Raw genomic sequence first — 16086 nt, forward strand, 5'->3', positions numbered from 1 at the left:
CTCCTGCAACACAAACGCTTCACCAGCAATTAAGAGAGAGAAAGCGGGAAAAAGGAGAAAAGCTGAGCGTCCTCGCAGCGGAACTCCGAACACTGGTGAGACAAGCATACCCCACGTTTTCCAGCCAAGCCCGCGATGAGCTCGCGCTTGACGCATTTTTCAATGCGCTAGCGCCTGGCAGTCTCCAACGTCATGTGAGACTGTCAAAAGTGACAACGCTGAGCCAAGCGGCGGAGGAGGTGGAGAGAGCTGCGCTCATCCTCACAGACCCAAGACCCGCGTCCTGTTATCTGGTGGAAGCGGAGGTAGCAGACGAGGTACGAGCGGCTCGAGTTCACACAGCGGAGGCCTCCCCAAGCACCCTGCGATGTTGGCGGTGCAAGCGGCGCGGACCCCCCTTAAAGAGATAGTGGTAGGCCGGCTGGGCACGAGGAACGGGCTGTGGCTGCACTGCATCATCCAAGGGCTGCCCGTAACAGCGCTCGTGGACACAGGCGCCACCGTGTCTCTGCTGCAAACTGGACTGGCCGACAAGCTCAAGTTATCACCGTCAAGCACCTGGGAAGAGACCGGCGCCGTGCTGCGCTCTGTCACAGGAGAAAAGATCCACATGGGAGGCAAGAAAAGACTCAAGGTGGAGCTGGCACGTAAAGTCCTCCAGCACGAATTCTGCCTGGCGCCCATCCGCGACGCGTGTATCCTGGGGCTGGACTTTCTCCAAAATCTGGGAGCAGTCCTCGATATCCCCGCAGCTTCGCTCAGAGTGGGCAAATCGCACATTCCCCTGGCAAAGCAGAAAGCACCAAGTTCCGGCGTAGCAGCAAGCACAAGTGGTCCCGATCCGGTCAGGCAGCAGAGAGAGCCTGAATCGTCCCCAGCAGAGAGCACACTGGCAGCAGTCCGCGAGTTATGGCAGCGCAGCATCCAAGGCCTCACGGCGGAGCAAGGTGAGCGGCTGTGGGCGCTCCTCAAGGCGAACTTAGACGCGTTCGCGGCGAGGGAGGAGGACTGTACACGCACCAATCTGGTACAGCACCACATAGATACGGGCGCCGCGTCGCCCATTCGGCTGAGAGCGCACCGTCTGCCCGTAGCCAAGCAGCAAGCGGCCAAGCAAAAACTAAAAGAGATGGAAGAGAGTAGAGTCATCGAACCGTCCAGCAGCCCGTGGGCAGCCCCCGTCGTGCTAGTAAAGAAGAAAGACGGAGGCTGGCGGTTCTGCGTGGACTACCGCCGCCTGAATGCAGCGACGAAAGCGGACTCGTACCCTCTGCCCCGTATCGACGACGCACTGGATAAAGTGGCCTGGTCGACGTGGTTCAGCTCGCTGGATCTGCGCAGTGGATATTGGCAAGTGGAGCAGGCGCCGGAGGCATGAGAAAAGACTGCGTTCACGCTGGGGTCTGGGCTATGGCAGTTCCGCAGTTCGCGGGACTGAAACATTTCAGACACTACCTGTATGCTACCCCCTTTGTGTTGCGGACTGATCATGCCTCGTTAACGTGGTTAATGCAGTTTAAAGAGCCAGAGGGGCAAGTTGCTCGGTGGATTACTGCTCTCCAAGAATTCCAATTCACCATCCATCACCGTGCGGGGCGCTTGCACAGTAACGCGGACGCGCTGTCACGCCGCCCGTGTCTGGAGTTAGAGTGTCGCTATTGTGCGTGGCTGGAGCAGCGCGAGGCGGAGGTGGAAGAGAGAGTGGCCGCAGTCAGTGACTCTGGTAGCGGCGAAACAGAGCCGTGCAGCCGGGAAGAGTTTGTGAAAGCGCAGGGGGAGGACTCTGTGCTCAAAATAATTCTGCAGTGGAAGCGCGCAGGGCAGCGGCCAGACTGGCGAGACGTGACGCCGCTCGGCCCAGAGTGCAAAGCCTATCGCTCAGCCTGGGACAGCTTGTGTGAGCGCGGGGGCTTGCTTTACCGGCGCTGGGAAGATGCTGTGCCGGGGAGATATGCGTGGCAGTTGCCAGTGCCGCGGAGCTTGCGGCAGCGTGTCTTGTGTGCCATCCATGGGCCAGCCGGTGTGGGACACTTTGGCGTCACTAAGACGCTCCGACAACTTCGGCAGCGTTTTTACTGGCCAGGCTGCCGGGCTGATGTAGAACTGTTTGTCCATTGCTGTGATTCATGCACCGCAAAAAAAGGGCCGGTGGGTACATCCAGAGCGCCGCTGCAGTCTCTGCGCTCAGGTGCACCGATGGAGAGAGTCGCGGTGGACGTGCTGGGGGCATTCCCGGTGACTGAGGATGGGAACAGGTACGTCCTCGTGGCCATGGATTTCTTCACCAAGTGGCCCGAGGCGTACGCAGTGCCTGACCAAAGCTCGGCGACCACCGCTACCCGGCTGGTGGAGGACTTCTTCTGCCGCTTCGGCATCCCTGAGGAGCTCCACAGCGACCAAGGTCGGAACTTCGAATCCCAGGTGATGGCGGAGGTCTGCAAACGGCTGGGGGTACGTAAGACCCGCACCACCCCCCTTCACCCGCAGAGCGATGGCTTGGTAGAGCGGTTCAACCGCACGCTCGCGACCCAGCTGGCCATAACCACAAGCCGCCATCAAAAAGACTGGGACCGACATCTGCCGCTGGTGCTACTCTCCTGCCGAGCGGTGGTTCAAGAGTCCACCGGTTTCACCCCAGCGCAGCTCATGTTCGGATGGGAGCTCCGCACGCCAGTGGACTTGCCGTTTGGGCTGCCTGCGGGGCTGGATGTGCCCGAACATGCACCGGAGTATGTGCGCGATCTGGCTGAGCGGCTCACGGCCATGCATCAAGCTGCGCGTGAGAACCAAGGGTGGGCTTCTAACAAACAAAAGCGCGGATACGATATGCGCTGCCAAGGCGTGCCACTGGAGCCCGGGACCCGTGTTTGGTTCCATAACCCGCAGCGCAGGAAAGGACGCTGCCCCAAGCTCCAGTCCGACTGGGAGGGGCCGTGTCAGGTGCTGGAGCGCCTCTCCGAGGTGGTGTATCGGGTCCGCACGGGCCGGCGGACTGTTGTGGTCCACAGGGACCGGCTAGCACCCTACCGGCCCAAAGAAACTTTGGAGGCTGGGGAAGGTGCTGGGACTTTGGGAGTTACGACACCACCAGGAACTGGGGGTGGTGGTTTTCCAGAGGAAGCGCGGGGCAGAGCTGCTGCCATGTTCGGCGCGCTCCCTCGCACCTGAGAGACTTTGTGTTGGACTAAAAAAAAAAAAATGTTGTTTATTGTTGTTTACTGCTATGTTGTAGCTCATGTGTTTACCCTGTGTTTTGCCACCGAGACGGTTGGCTGTAAGGGGGGGGCTATGTAGCGAGCGCAGGGGGTGGGATCTGTTACCCTGCGTGTGCTTCTGCTGTATGCCTGTGGTGTGCCTGTCTCTGTGTGCCCGCCTCTGCGTATCTGTGTGTGAGTGGGTGTCAGGTGTGGGGCCTCCCTCTTAGGTGGGGTTATGCAGAGTGGGGGGCACCACTCTGAATCTACCATCCAGTAGATTCTTTGCCAGTTTAGTGACCTTAGGGCTGTTTTCACTGTATGCTGCCTCTCCATGCTCTTATAAGAGCAATAAGTGAGCGGTTCCCTGTTAAATAAACAGAGCTTTTGATTGACCTCGTCTCCCGAGTCAAATGGCTTCCTCGCGATCGCTACAATATGTTGTACAGAAATAGTAAATTGAACACATTTATAAAGACTACTCTTAGCCTAAAACGTACACACATACACGGATGCCCTTGATTATACAAGCTCACTAGCACATTATATAATCATATTTTGATAATCTGCAATGCCAATCAACACTTTGGATACACCCTTTCTCATTCCACAGTTTTCTTTATTTAATTTTTCTTTCTAGATTGTAGACATAACTATGAAGGAAGAAACATGTAGTAAACAAGTTTGTTAAACAAGCCAAAATATGTTTTATACGTTAAAGTAGCTTTAGTAGTTGTTTTAATGAAAAAAGATGATGAGAAGACGTGTACAATCATTGTACTGGTACTGTGTCTTAAGGGTAGTGATATACCTTTAGAATTAAATACATTTTTCTTATTTACCATTTATTGGTTTAGTTTATATTTACTAAAACCTCAGATTCCAGCATCACTCCTTGTGTTCGTTAGCATCACAAGTTGACCAATTCATTTTTGACTAATTCTTCCACTAAAAAAAATTAAATAAGACTGCCATCTACTGTTTAAAAATGTAAATGTGTATGCACCCATACACAACCATTGGTGCATCAGTACAGATTGTATACAGGTATTTATTTTACAATTAAAATGTAAAGACATCTATGTCACAGAAGATATGCACGTAAATAGAATGTGGCCTTTATCTTTAACCCCTAAGTGCAGCAAATATGCACATACACACTAATGATCAAACATAGGGTGGACACTGACACCCCTCTGGTGCTCCAGCAGTTAAAAAAGCCCTATTGGCTGCTATTCTTATCTTAAAAAGCCATTGATTGCCTGCTATGGTGCCTTCTTGCTATAAATAATAAATATGTGCCTTCTATGACACCCCTACTCAGCAGTATGCCAAAGGATATTCTTTCCAAAACAATGCTCCAAACCAAGTAAATTGATTTCAGTGATGGCACAAAGTTTAAAAACAAGTGTTAGCCACACCGCTCTAAAATATACAGGCCCTAGGTCCTGCAATAGATGCTCTTTTTTTTCTCCTCTGCCCTTCAAACAGCCTTAGTCCACCACTGGACAGTGAGCACACATGGTCGGAGCGGTGGGCAGCCTCAATAGTGGCACCTGGGGAGCAAAGGGTCTGACTCAAGGGCCCAACAGTGTATCAAAGCCACAACCTTGTCAACAAAAACATCCCAGTGCTTCTAACCACTGAGCCACCACAGCATTATAATGAATTCATGTAATGCTGTATTACACACAACACAATACATCCACATTAGTACAAGGATTTATTTGAAAGTGCTGAACATTAAAGTGATTATTATAGGTTGCCTGAATTTAATACATATCCTACAGTGAAATATTAAATATTAAGTTGCCATGTTCCCAAACACTTTTCCATACAATTTATTGTCTCAAACACATACAAAGAGCATGCAGAAATGCAAAACAAAGGCATAATAAAAAAAGAAATTATAAGCATATGACATTACCATCAGAGACACTATGATTATTTGTCTAAAGATGAATGTAAAATACAAAATTTAAACAAATATTAGAATATGTAATACATATAGATGTGGTAAAGAGCGTCACTTAAAATTAATTACTGGTGTATTTGTTCTAGCTCTACATCAAAGAAGGTAAACATAAACATCTAAACATCAGCTATATTGCTTCATGACACATCCAAACAATGATCAGAGTACTACAAGTTATATATTATTATATATTGGCTGCCATATTTGAATGAATTAATACATTAGTGAAGGGCAATTCCACCATTTGTTCTTTTTTTTTTTATATATAACACCATGTCAGAATAGTTCACAGGGGTAATGATTGGAGCCAGAAGCCTGATTAGTTTAATGCCTCTAGAAACGACTTTAAATAATGTTTTACCAAATAATCTTATGTCAAAGAAACAGAAAATAGCAAACAAAATATTTGTATATCAGTAACAATATAAGCAGTCATACAGAATTTTATGATCACCTCCCTTTTTCTACATTGTTTGTCAGTTTTTCAGCTCCACAGGCCATATAATGACTTCAGTCATTCGGTTTTTAGCACACTTTATTATCCTTCTTTCACCTTGTTTCTTAATGGTCTGAACCCCACAGAGCGACCCAGACCGACTATTATTCAAGTGGTGTGTAATTCTTATCACTCATGCAGGTATCAGATACAGCAATGCTGCTGGAGTTTTTAAACATGATGTCCACTCACTGTGCACTCTATTAGGCTACGTTCACATTTCAAGCCAACTTGCTCAAATCCAATTTTTGCTCAGATCATCTTTGGCTATCTTGACGGTTCACATTCACAAATGTAAGTGATCTGTATCTGTGTGTAATGTGAACGAATCTGTCCCTGAAACATCTAACATGCGCACATTGATACGTGTTCTTCACAACAACAAAAAACGTCATAATTGAGAGACGACTCGTAGCTTCATAAAGGGAAATTAATGCTTTAGCAGTTCATATGTGGAGCATCTTTTGCTCGAGTAAATAGTAAACAGCTGGTCTTAAGTAAAAGCAAAAAAACATGAATTCCGATTTAACCGTTTACATTTGTCCACGGATCGGAGATTTTTCAGATTTAGGACCACGTACGAAAGTGACTTAAATCTGATTTGAAAAAATCTGATTTGGCACGTTCACAAAGCCATGAAAAAATCAGATCTGAGCCACATGGAGCAAAAAATCAGATTTTAGCCTGGTAATGTGAACATAGCATTAGACACTCCGTCGTAGTTGCTCTATCACGTAGATGTAAAGTTATCAGTGGTTACAGGATGCTGCCCACAGTTGGTTGGTGCATTATTCCAGTCCAGCAGTGACACTGAGATGTTTAAAAACTCCAGCAGCCCTGCTTTGTCTGATCCACTCACACCAACACAACACACACAAACACACCACCACCATGTCATTTTATGAGATAATCATAATATTCTGATATGATAATAATACATAATACTTTAATAATGTAATGTTGATATGCATTTTGAATTTTATTGTATGTGTGTACTGTTGTGTATGTGCAAGTAAACCTTCCACTCAGCTGAAAGCCTCAGCCTCTATTCTTTCTGAGCAGACAGCATTAAAACATAGTCTGCAGTATTAATGTTACTTTACTTGACAGATGTCAAGAAAAATGCAACAGGAGAGTCTCATGTAGGGCCTCCTGAGCAATTCCGTTATATAGCATGAGAATCAGAAGCTGGTATCGACAGAGCAAAAACAGTAACAACTCATTCTAATGTCTCACTGTCAATGCTACACATATATTTCCACCCACATTGCTGCTGCAGTTTGGGATGTTTTTTCATAATAAAATATTTCCATTCAAAAGCATCTAAATGATACTGTTTGCAACTGAATTTAAATTAAACTATTGAACTGAATTATCAAGAAACTCTGAAAAACTGGTGGAATTTCCCATTTACTATAACAAACATGGGCCAAAATAAATATATGCATCAGTAAACAGCTGTTTAAAGGGTTGTAATAATGCCATTTTTTGGAGAAAAAAAAGCTATTTCCTTTTTGATTTTTTTGATTTTGGAAGACAAAAGCATTTGGTCGTTGATTCTTCATTGTCTTCAGTATCTGGGTCTTCTCTTAGTCTGTCACATTCGAACGCATTTCCTTTTCCATGATTTGGTAGTGTTTCTGAAAGTAAATACAGGTTATACAGTGTTGTTAGATTTACATATAAAATACAAATGCCTGCTCTGCTTTCATAAAAAGCAATCTTTTATAGATTTGGGTTTTATGCAGAAACATCAGTGACAACTATTCCTTTAAAATATATTTTACTTACTTCTATCCATGCCCGTTGCTATTTTTCTCTGTGGAAAAAACATGCATTATTGTTATTGTTAAAAAACATGTTATTGTTCAGACATTGCTGAAATTGTCTTTACATTAGGTACATGGTTGCTAATTGAGGACAGAAATAGCTACATTGTGAAAAAAATTATCAGATTATAAAGCTGACTTACCAATCAGAGCTGTATGTTTAATTGCTGCTGATTTTCAGAATGATTTGAGACAAAATTGTTGTTTATGCACTGATCCCCTTAATTGCTGTTGCATTTTTATTAGCTTTTTTCAAATGTCAAAATAAATCTAAAAATTATACTTTTGCAAAATAGTTGTAGAGTTTCCATTAAAATTTCACAAGAACCTCAATGATAAAAAAATCAATCAAATATCAAAAATACTGATATTCATAAGCAAGACAAATGAATCTTTCTGTAAAATGCATAATAATATAAATAATAATATAATTCTATTACTCAAGAACTAAAGAACTATATTCTGAGATATGTTGCAAATATATCATTAGGTGGCACTGTTATTACTCAGTGACCAGTGACCAAACATCCAATCCATCTAAAAACTTGCATGCAGCATCCACTTCACAGCCTACACCTGAAGGAAACCTGATAAAAATATTAAATTATCCAGCACAGGACAATTCTTTTTAAAACTGAACAGTGTAACTAACTTGAGAACTGGGGAGAAACATTAAAATAATCAAGTATATCTCGTTCAGATTTTGTCTTTTTTTAACAAAATTAGATATAGCTTATCCAGCACAGTTTTTCAAACATTCTTTTATAAAATGTTGTATAAAGAGGTTTAGTTTTATTCATTATTTGTTCAAATGTTTTTTTTTTAACAAGTCAATAAAAGTCTCCCAATTGCTGTAATCATCAATATGTAATCATATTTAATTCTATTACGTTTTTTTTGTTTTGTTTATCCCACTGGTTAGGACAAATTTACGGCATGAAGCCCTCTGTAAGTGTAATCTGTCAAATGTTTTTTTTTTATTTTTTTTTTTATATTATACAATATTTTACAGTCATTTGCTGTTTGGATATGTTGTTATGTTTTTTTTTATTACTTGCTGCTGTTTTTTCAAAATACTGTATATAATAATTACTTTCACATTTTTTTCTTTTTTACTTTAAAATAAATTAACAATATATTTTTCTTTTTACAGTGACTAGCTTAATTAATTTGTTTACTGTGCTAGAATGTGCTAAGAGTGCATTATACATGAACCTGTTTTTTGCCTTTTGGGTTCCTCCTAAAACAACGTGTCCCCCCTCCTAGGGAAATGTGTCCAGTGAAATAATTTTTTCCTTTATAAAATGTCAATAAAAGTCTCACTATGGTGTATTCTGTTTTGGTGGAGCCATTCACCATCAATCATTAATTCTCCAATCTGGAGTAGTGGAGGTTACTGAATTTGGCTGGACACCTTTTTTTATTTATATTTTAAAATAGCTAGTCAGCCCAGTTCTGTAGTATACTAATCAATGTGCCTGTTTACATCTGGTATTTATATGCGTTTATTGGTGATCAGATCAAGTTTGGATTTTAATTTTCTTATCCACATCAAAAACCCAACATGCATTGTGATCAAATTACACTTGCAGAAAGGAAAGATAGGGATCTCATCCACATGTAACACAAATGTAAATGGAATTCATTTTCTGTAATCGGATTCTGTTAGACAAGCCATTATTAAGAGTACTTATGTTGATGCATGGATTTTGGATTCTTGTTCCTGCTCCTTTTTAAATCCTTTGGTTTCTCACAGTGTGTTTGTGTGTGTGTGTGTGTGTGTCTGCGCTAAGTATATCTAGATACTATCTGCATACAAAACGAATGGTAATACCAGGTGTAAACATGTCTAATGTGACACAGCATGATAAAATGAGAGTGAACGCCGCAACATTTTACATTTTTAACCCCTCTAACCATCTCTCCCTGGATACCACCTTTTACCACGCATTATCATTTTCATTTTAAACAAAGCTGAACCCAGAAACTGCCAGTAGCACAGTATAATAATAATTACTTTCACATTTTTTCTTTTTTACTTAAAAATAAATTAACAATATATTTTTCTTTTTACAGTGACTAGCTTAATTAATTTGTTTACTGTGCTAGAATGTGCTAAGAGTGCATTATACATGAACCTGTTTAATTTAAAATCTAGTATATTTTATCCTGCATTTGGCTATGAGCTCTGTTCCTTTAAATCAATTAACAGAAACTATTTAATAATATATTTTCCAGCCAGGAATATAAATACACACCAGCTTTGTCAAGCTCTTCCGGGCTGCTCTTAAAGCCATATCATTTTTAGAGCAGTTCAGCAGTCCCCGATCTTCATGGAACAGAATGTCTACAGTGTCTGTATTTTCCCTCCTTACAGCATTTCTGCTGTCTGAAACGATGCTGTCTGAATCAAATGTGTGATGGAGCACCATCAGAACAGCAGGCTTGGTGTCTGTAAAAGAAAAAAGAAGAATATAAGTTCACCTTCAACTAGCCCTGAATTTAATGTTAATCAGCGTCTTTATTACGTTTACTTTAAACTGGGGAAACATTACATTTACTGATGCCTTTTTTGTTGTTCCAGGATTAGAATCTATTTACTCCTTGGGATTCATTACCTGATTCTTCATTGAGCTTCTTGAGTGCTGATTCAATGTCAGTTCCAGCTCGAGAAACAATGGGACAGAAAACCAGAATGACGTGACAGTCCTGCGCATTAGAAACCTTCCGCAGATTCCGCTTTTCACTGAGACACTCTAGTATTTTCTCGTGGCAGTTGAGAGTGTTTCCAGCCAGAACAATGAAGTATTTGATTAATTCTGTTGAGGAAATGAAGGGCACTGGATGAAATGGCCATATGCTACAACTAGACAAAACGTAAAACTGAGGCTTAGCTTCTGCTTTAAAGAAAAGTAAGGGTTGTACCTTTTCGTGTTGTTTTAAATGGGGCTGGTCCAACTCGAGACACTGTTGTTAAGTTGAGAAAGAAAAATGGCCTGAATAAATGTGGAACTTAAATTATTGTAGAATTAACTCACAGGAGGAAAGTGATAGTAGAAGAGTTTTGTAGTGCTTTATGAATTGGTTCTTGTATTTGCTGCAAAATAAAAAATAAACATTTCATTTTATATAAACAGCAAACACCCCACTGTGCAAAAGGACACTGGGCCAGATCCGTTTTGAATTGTGCCGGATCTGGGCCAGATCCATTTTGCTATCTGGGACCTTACTTTGCCATTTTTCCATTTTTCACTATTTGAGAGAATCAGTTTTTCTATATATTGTGTCAAAATGTTATGATGAATGGACCAAAAGAAATGCTCCAAAATACTTGAATTTCGCTGAAAGATTTTTCTTTCTCTTATGAAGTTGCAGTTTTTGACTGCCAGGAGCAAACAATATTAAAAATAGAATGTTAGGTTGGAAGAAATCTGAGTTTTATTCATGACAGCAATGATGTATGAATGAATATATATATATACAGCTCTGAAACAAAATAAGAGACCTCTTAAAAATAATCAGTTTCTTTGATTTTACCAAATTGAAAACCTCTGGAATATAATCAAGAGGAAGATGGGTAATTACAAGCCATCAAACCAAGCTGAACTGCTTGAATTGTTGCACCAGGAGTGGCATAAAGTTATCCAAAAGCAGTGTGTAAAACTGGTGGAGGAGAACATACCAAGATGCATGAAAACTGTGATTAAAAACCACAGTTATTCCACCAAATATTGATTTCTGAACTCTTAAAACTTTATGAATATGAACTTGTTTTCTTTGCATTATTTGAGGTCTGGAAGCTCTGCATCTTTTTGATATTTTAGCCATTTCACATTTTCTGCTAATAAATGCTCTAAATGACAGTATTTTTATTTGGAATTTGGGATATATACAGAGCTGTATACATAGAAAAAATGTTACTGGTATTGTAAAGTGTAGGCACAGTTTGTTTGGCTAGGGTTTGATTTTCGAAGTGCGCCACATTTTTGAAGTGCGCCACATTTTTGAAGTACGCCACTATGTTCACCAACCCATGTGACACAACTCGAAAGTCATTCTAGATAAGAACATCAGCAATTAGTCAGTAATTTGTGTGCAATCTGTCCATTTTGCCTAAACTTTGGAACAGCCTGCCATCTTTCATAAAGTATTCCCCTACACTAGAAACGTTTAAGATTAACTTGAAGACTCATCTATTCACCCAGGCATTTGAATCTTCCTAGGGATTTGTGGTGTGGCCCCTGTTCTTTTTATTGTTGTCTTCTCAAGTGAATTGATTTGACCTGTGTATGTATTGGCCTGTTAAAAATATATAAATTTGCCTTTTGGGTTCCTCCTAAAACAACGTGTCCCCCCTCCTAGGGAAATGTGTCCAGTGAAATAATTTTTTCCTTTATAAAATGTCAATAAAAGTCTCACTATGGTGTATTCTGTTTTGGTGGAGCCATTCACCATCAATCATTAATTCTCCAATCTGGAGTAGTGGAGGTTACTGAATTTGGCTGGACACCTTTTTTTATTTATATTTTAAAATAGTTAGTCAGCGCAATTCTGTAGTATACTAATCAATGTGCCTGTTTACATCTGGTATTTATATGCGTTTATTGGTGATCAGATCAAGTTTGGATTTTAATTTTCTTATCCACATCAAAAACCCAACATGCATTGTGATCAAATTACACTTGCAGAAAGGAAAGATAGGGATCTCATCCACATGTAACACAAGTGTATATGGAATTCATTTTCTGTAATCGGATTCTGTTAGACAAGCCATTATTAAGAGTACTTATGTTGATCCATGGATTTTGGATTCTTGTTCCTGCTCCTTTTTAAATCCTTTGGTCTCTCACTGTGTGTGTGTGTGTGTGTGTGTGTGTGTGTGTGTGTGTGTGTGTCTGCGCTAAGTATATCTAGATACTATCTGCATACAAAACGAATGGTAATACCAGGTGTAAACAGGTCCAATGTGACACAGCATGATAAAATGAGAGTGAACGCCGCAACATTTTAAATTTTTAACCCCTCTAACCATCTCTCCCTGGATACCACCTTTTACCACGCATTATCATTTTCATTTTAAACCAAGCTGAACCCAGAAACTGCCAGTAGCACAGTATAGGTGTGTCTCTAGAAAGATCACAACTGTCTGGGCTGTGGTGTTTTCTGTGTACACTTTAATATAAAGAAGAATAATAAAACAGTAGGAAATATTAATGCCCTTCGATTGTGGATGTTATTAAAACGCTTTTAGTGAGGCTTAAAGTGTGGGATCTCAAACCAAATCTCACCCAGATGATCACTTAAACCCAGATAACTATTGATTTAGTAAGATTAATTGATTTAGTAAGAACCAATTCATTGGAAAAAGCAGTTCCAATCAGCTGAAGCTCATAGCTGAAGATCAAAGGTAAGAAGGATGAAAAAGAACAACAAAACAAGACTGTAACAAAAGACAAAGAGACAGGACATTCTGGAGAAACACTGTTGCAATGGACTTGAACAAACAAACAAAACAAAAACAATAATTATTATTAAATATCAACAAAAATAATAACAATAATAATAAAAACAACAATAAGAATAAGAATAACAGTTTTTCTCAGTTTCTTGGTGCATTTCATTTAGAATAAATTTTTTGTAACTATTTTTTTAACCTCAATATAGAAGCCATTTTCCAATTTATTCTAACCCTTTCAGACCTGACTTATGTTCTAGGGATGAAAAAATATAGAAATGCTGTTTCTGTCTATAATGTGCTCAAAAACATACAAATACATACAAAAATCCAAATAAATAAATACAAATTAAACATAATTTTTGTATTTTGTCTGTTTATTGCAGCGTAGTCATTTGTTTAAGACTTTTTTTATTTTATATAACATTTTATACATTTTTTTACTCTACACACATTTTAATACATATGTTTATATATGTTGAGATGCTACCATGCTTTAGTAGTGTGCAGATTTAGATATTTTTAATGCAGTGGGCGAGGCTAAGTTTCTGTTTGATTGGCTAATAAATGTCTATTCTGATAATAATTAGTCTGAATTTATGTAAAGCAAAAGAATACACATGAAATTTGAAAGCATACCATGTCAATTGCAATGGATGCAGGGTCTGAAAGGGTTAAATACTTTTTGGCATAATCCTACAAATTATAAAAATGAAACTGCCTGCTTTTTGAAAATTGACATTAACGGTCCTGTATGACTTTTTTGGTAACCATTAAAAATGAGATGAAGTAGCATATATAGGATATTTTCCTTTGTTTTTGTTGTGGGATTGCAGACAGCCAAACTGCACACCACTGTTAATATTATAGTCTAATGTTTTTATTATAGTATTATAGTTTAGTGTTGAATGAGATTCATTTTATTTTTATAGGATTCATATCTAGGCTTAAACCAGTCTGAAACTATTGACAAAATGACTATGTTGAGCTTGGCCAGTTGTTGTTTTTTTTTTTCCCCACCACTGTGTGGTGCTGTTTGTACATATTGTTTTGAGAAATGCATACAGCTCTGGGAAAAAATAAGAGACCACTTTCTGAATCAGTTTCTCTGATTTTGCTATTTATAGGTATATATTTATGTAAAATGAACATTGTTGTTTATTCTATAAACTACGGACAATATTTCTCCCAAATTCCAAATGAAAATATTGTCATTTAGAGCATTAATTATTGCAGAAAATGTGAAATGGCTGGAATAACAAAAAAGCATGAGCTTTCAGACCTCAAATAATGCAAAGAAAACAAGTTCATATTCATAAAGTTCATAGAGTTCAGAAATCAATATTCGGTGGACTAACCCTGGTTTTTAATCACAGTTTTCATGCATTTTGGCATGTTCTCCTCCACCAGTCTTACACACAGCTTTTGGATAACTTTATGCCACTACTGGTGCAAAAATTCAAGCAGTTCAGCTTGGTTTGATGGCTTGTGATCATCCATCTTCCTCTTGATTATATTCCAGAGGTTTTTAATTTGGTAAAATCACAGAAACTCAATAATTTTTAAGTGGTCTCTTATTCTTTCCAGAGCTGTTTACTGTTTACTACAACAGGAGGAATTTTAATTCGAGAAATGCACCAAAGAAACTCAGATTGACAAAAGTAAATAATAATAATAATAATAATAATAATAATAATAATAATAATAATAATAAATAATATTTAAAAAATAACAATAATGATAGCATGAATGTTGGATAAATGTCAATTGTTTGGTGGATGATGGAAAACAACATTTAAACAATTTTTTATTTAAGAATGCCTCATAAGCATCAGCTAGTGTTGAAATTCTGATATTGAATCGACGTTCGTTTAAAGGTTATATACAGACGATGCATATAAAGCCATACCCAGCCGGCATTTCAACGTTGATTCAACATTGATGTTATGGTTGAATTAACATTGGATTTGTTGTTGATTTTGAAAAAATCAATCGACATTGATATGGCAACGTGCAATGTTGTTTTTAATGCTGTAAGTGCATCCTTTCATAAAGCATAGCTCATACTCGGGATGCTCAAAATTGTATGGAAGAGGAACATATATATATATATATATATGTATATATATATATATATATATATACATATATATATATGTATATATATATATATATATATATATATATATATATATATATATATATATATATATGCCATGATGAAAAATTAACCATTTTATTTTCATTCTCTCATTACTTTCATTACTACTGGTACCTAAAACTAGAAAATGCTGTGGTTAACAGAGTGTTAACTATAAACTTATATCACTGTAGTAAAGCTGAGTATAAAGAAAGAACATTTGATCTCAAAAAACACAACAGTAAGACTGATAAAACATGAACATTCCCCCAGGTAACGTGAAGAACTGGTGCCAAATTAAAAAGGAACTACTGCAAGTAAATGTAAAATGCTAGTTTAAAAGGCAGAAGATTGAGGACATTATGTTGATTTAATGTTAAAATTTCAACGTTAGCGCGACCTTTTAACGTTAAATGTTGTTTCAACGTTGAAACAAAGACAGACATTACTTTAACCATATTTCAACCACATTTTAACGTTGAAGGTCGGTTGTGCGCCAGCTGGGTATTGTTGAATCAACATCGTTAAATCAACGTGAAATCGATGAGCATGAATATCTTAAATATGACGTCAGACGTTTTTAGAAAAGAGAAGAGAAATGAACGCTGGTTCAGTATGGTTTCGTTATGGCGGTAAAGACTCACCGTTCTTAGGATCTGTATTATTATCTGCACTAAATCAGATTTCTGAAGCTTTAGACTTACTGATGTCAGTAGTTTTCAGTTGTCAGTAGTTTTGGAGGCTAATCTTGGCTAATTCTTCACAGCGCTGTGTTTTCAGCTCGTTCACCACAGTGACCTACTCCTTCAAACACAGCGACAGAACGAAAGTAAGAAAAGTTACTTTCGCTTTGTGCTACGCTCTGTTTACGCTGTTTCCGTAGCCACGTCTTTGCCCCTGGTTTACTGCAGTGCAGATTAACCCAGCATCCCAAACATCCACAAAACTAGAACATTTATTTTTTTATCTTGTTATTCAGATTTTTTAAAATATGTTT

The 16086-nt window shown here is 39.2% G+C and overlaps 2 protein-coding genes across 2 annotated transcripts in view; one reads left to right on the forward strand and one right to left on the reverse strand.

Moving 5' to 3' along the window:
- Positions 1-16086, forward strand: part of gnb2 (guanine nucleotide binding protein (G protein), beta polypeptide 2) — a 411910-nt gene that overhangs the window by 169832 nt on the left and 225992 nt on the right. The gene's annotated exons all lie outside the window — the stretch shown is intronic.
- Positions 5020-15922, reverse strand: LOC103035374 (uncharacterized). The gene is made up of 6 exons (XM_007258099.4): positions 15794-15922; positions 10420-10461; positions 10113-10313; positions 9753-9946; positions 7457-7484; positions 5020-7305 (listed from the first exon to the last, which is right to left on the reverse strand). Coding segments are annotated over exons 1-6 (603 nt in total). The 5' UTR covers positions 15795-15922; the 3' UTR covers positions 5020-7168.

Source organism: Astyanax mexicanus, chromosome 1 (assembly GCF_023375975.1).
Source record: "Astyanax mexicanus isolate ESR-SI-001 chromosome 1, AstMex3_surface, whole genome shotgun sequence".
Lineage (NCBI taxonomy): Eukaryota > Metazoa > Chordata > Actinopteri > Characiformes > Acestrorhamphidae > Astyanax > Astyanax mexicanus.

Coding starts and splice junctions, on each gene's coding strand:
- LOC103035374 (XM_007258099.4), bottom strand. Junction 9,947..10,112: donor GAAGCTCAATGAAGAATCAG/GTAATGAATCCC, acceptor TTTCTTTTACAG/ACACCAAGCCTGCTGTTCTG. Junction 7,485..9,752: donor GGAAGAGCTTGACAAAGCTG/GTGTGTATTTAT, acceptor TTTTTTCCACAG/AGAAAAATAGCAACGGGCAT.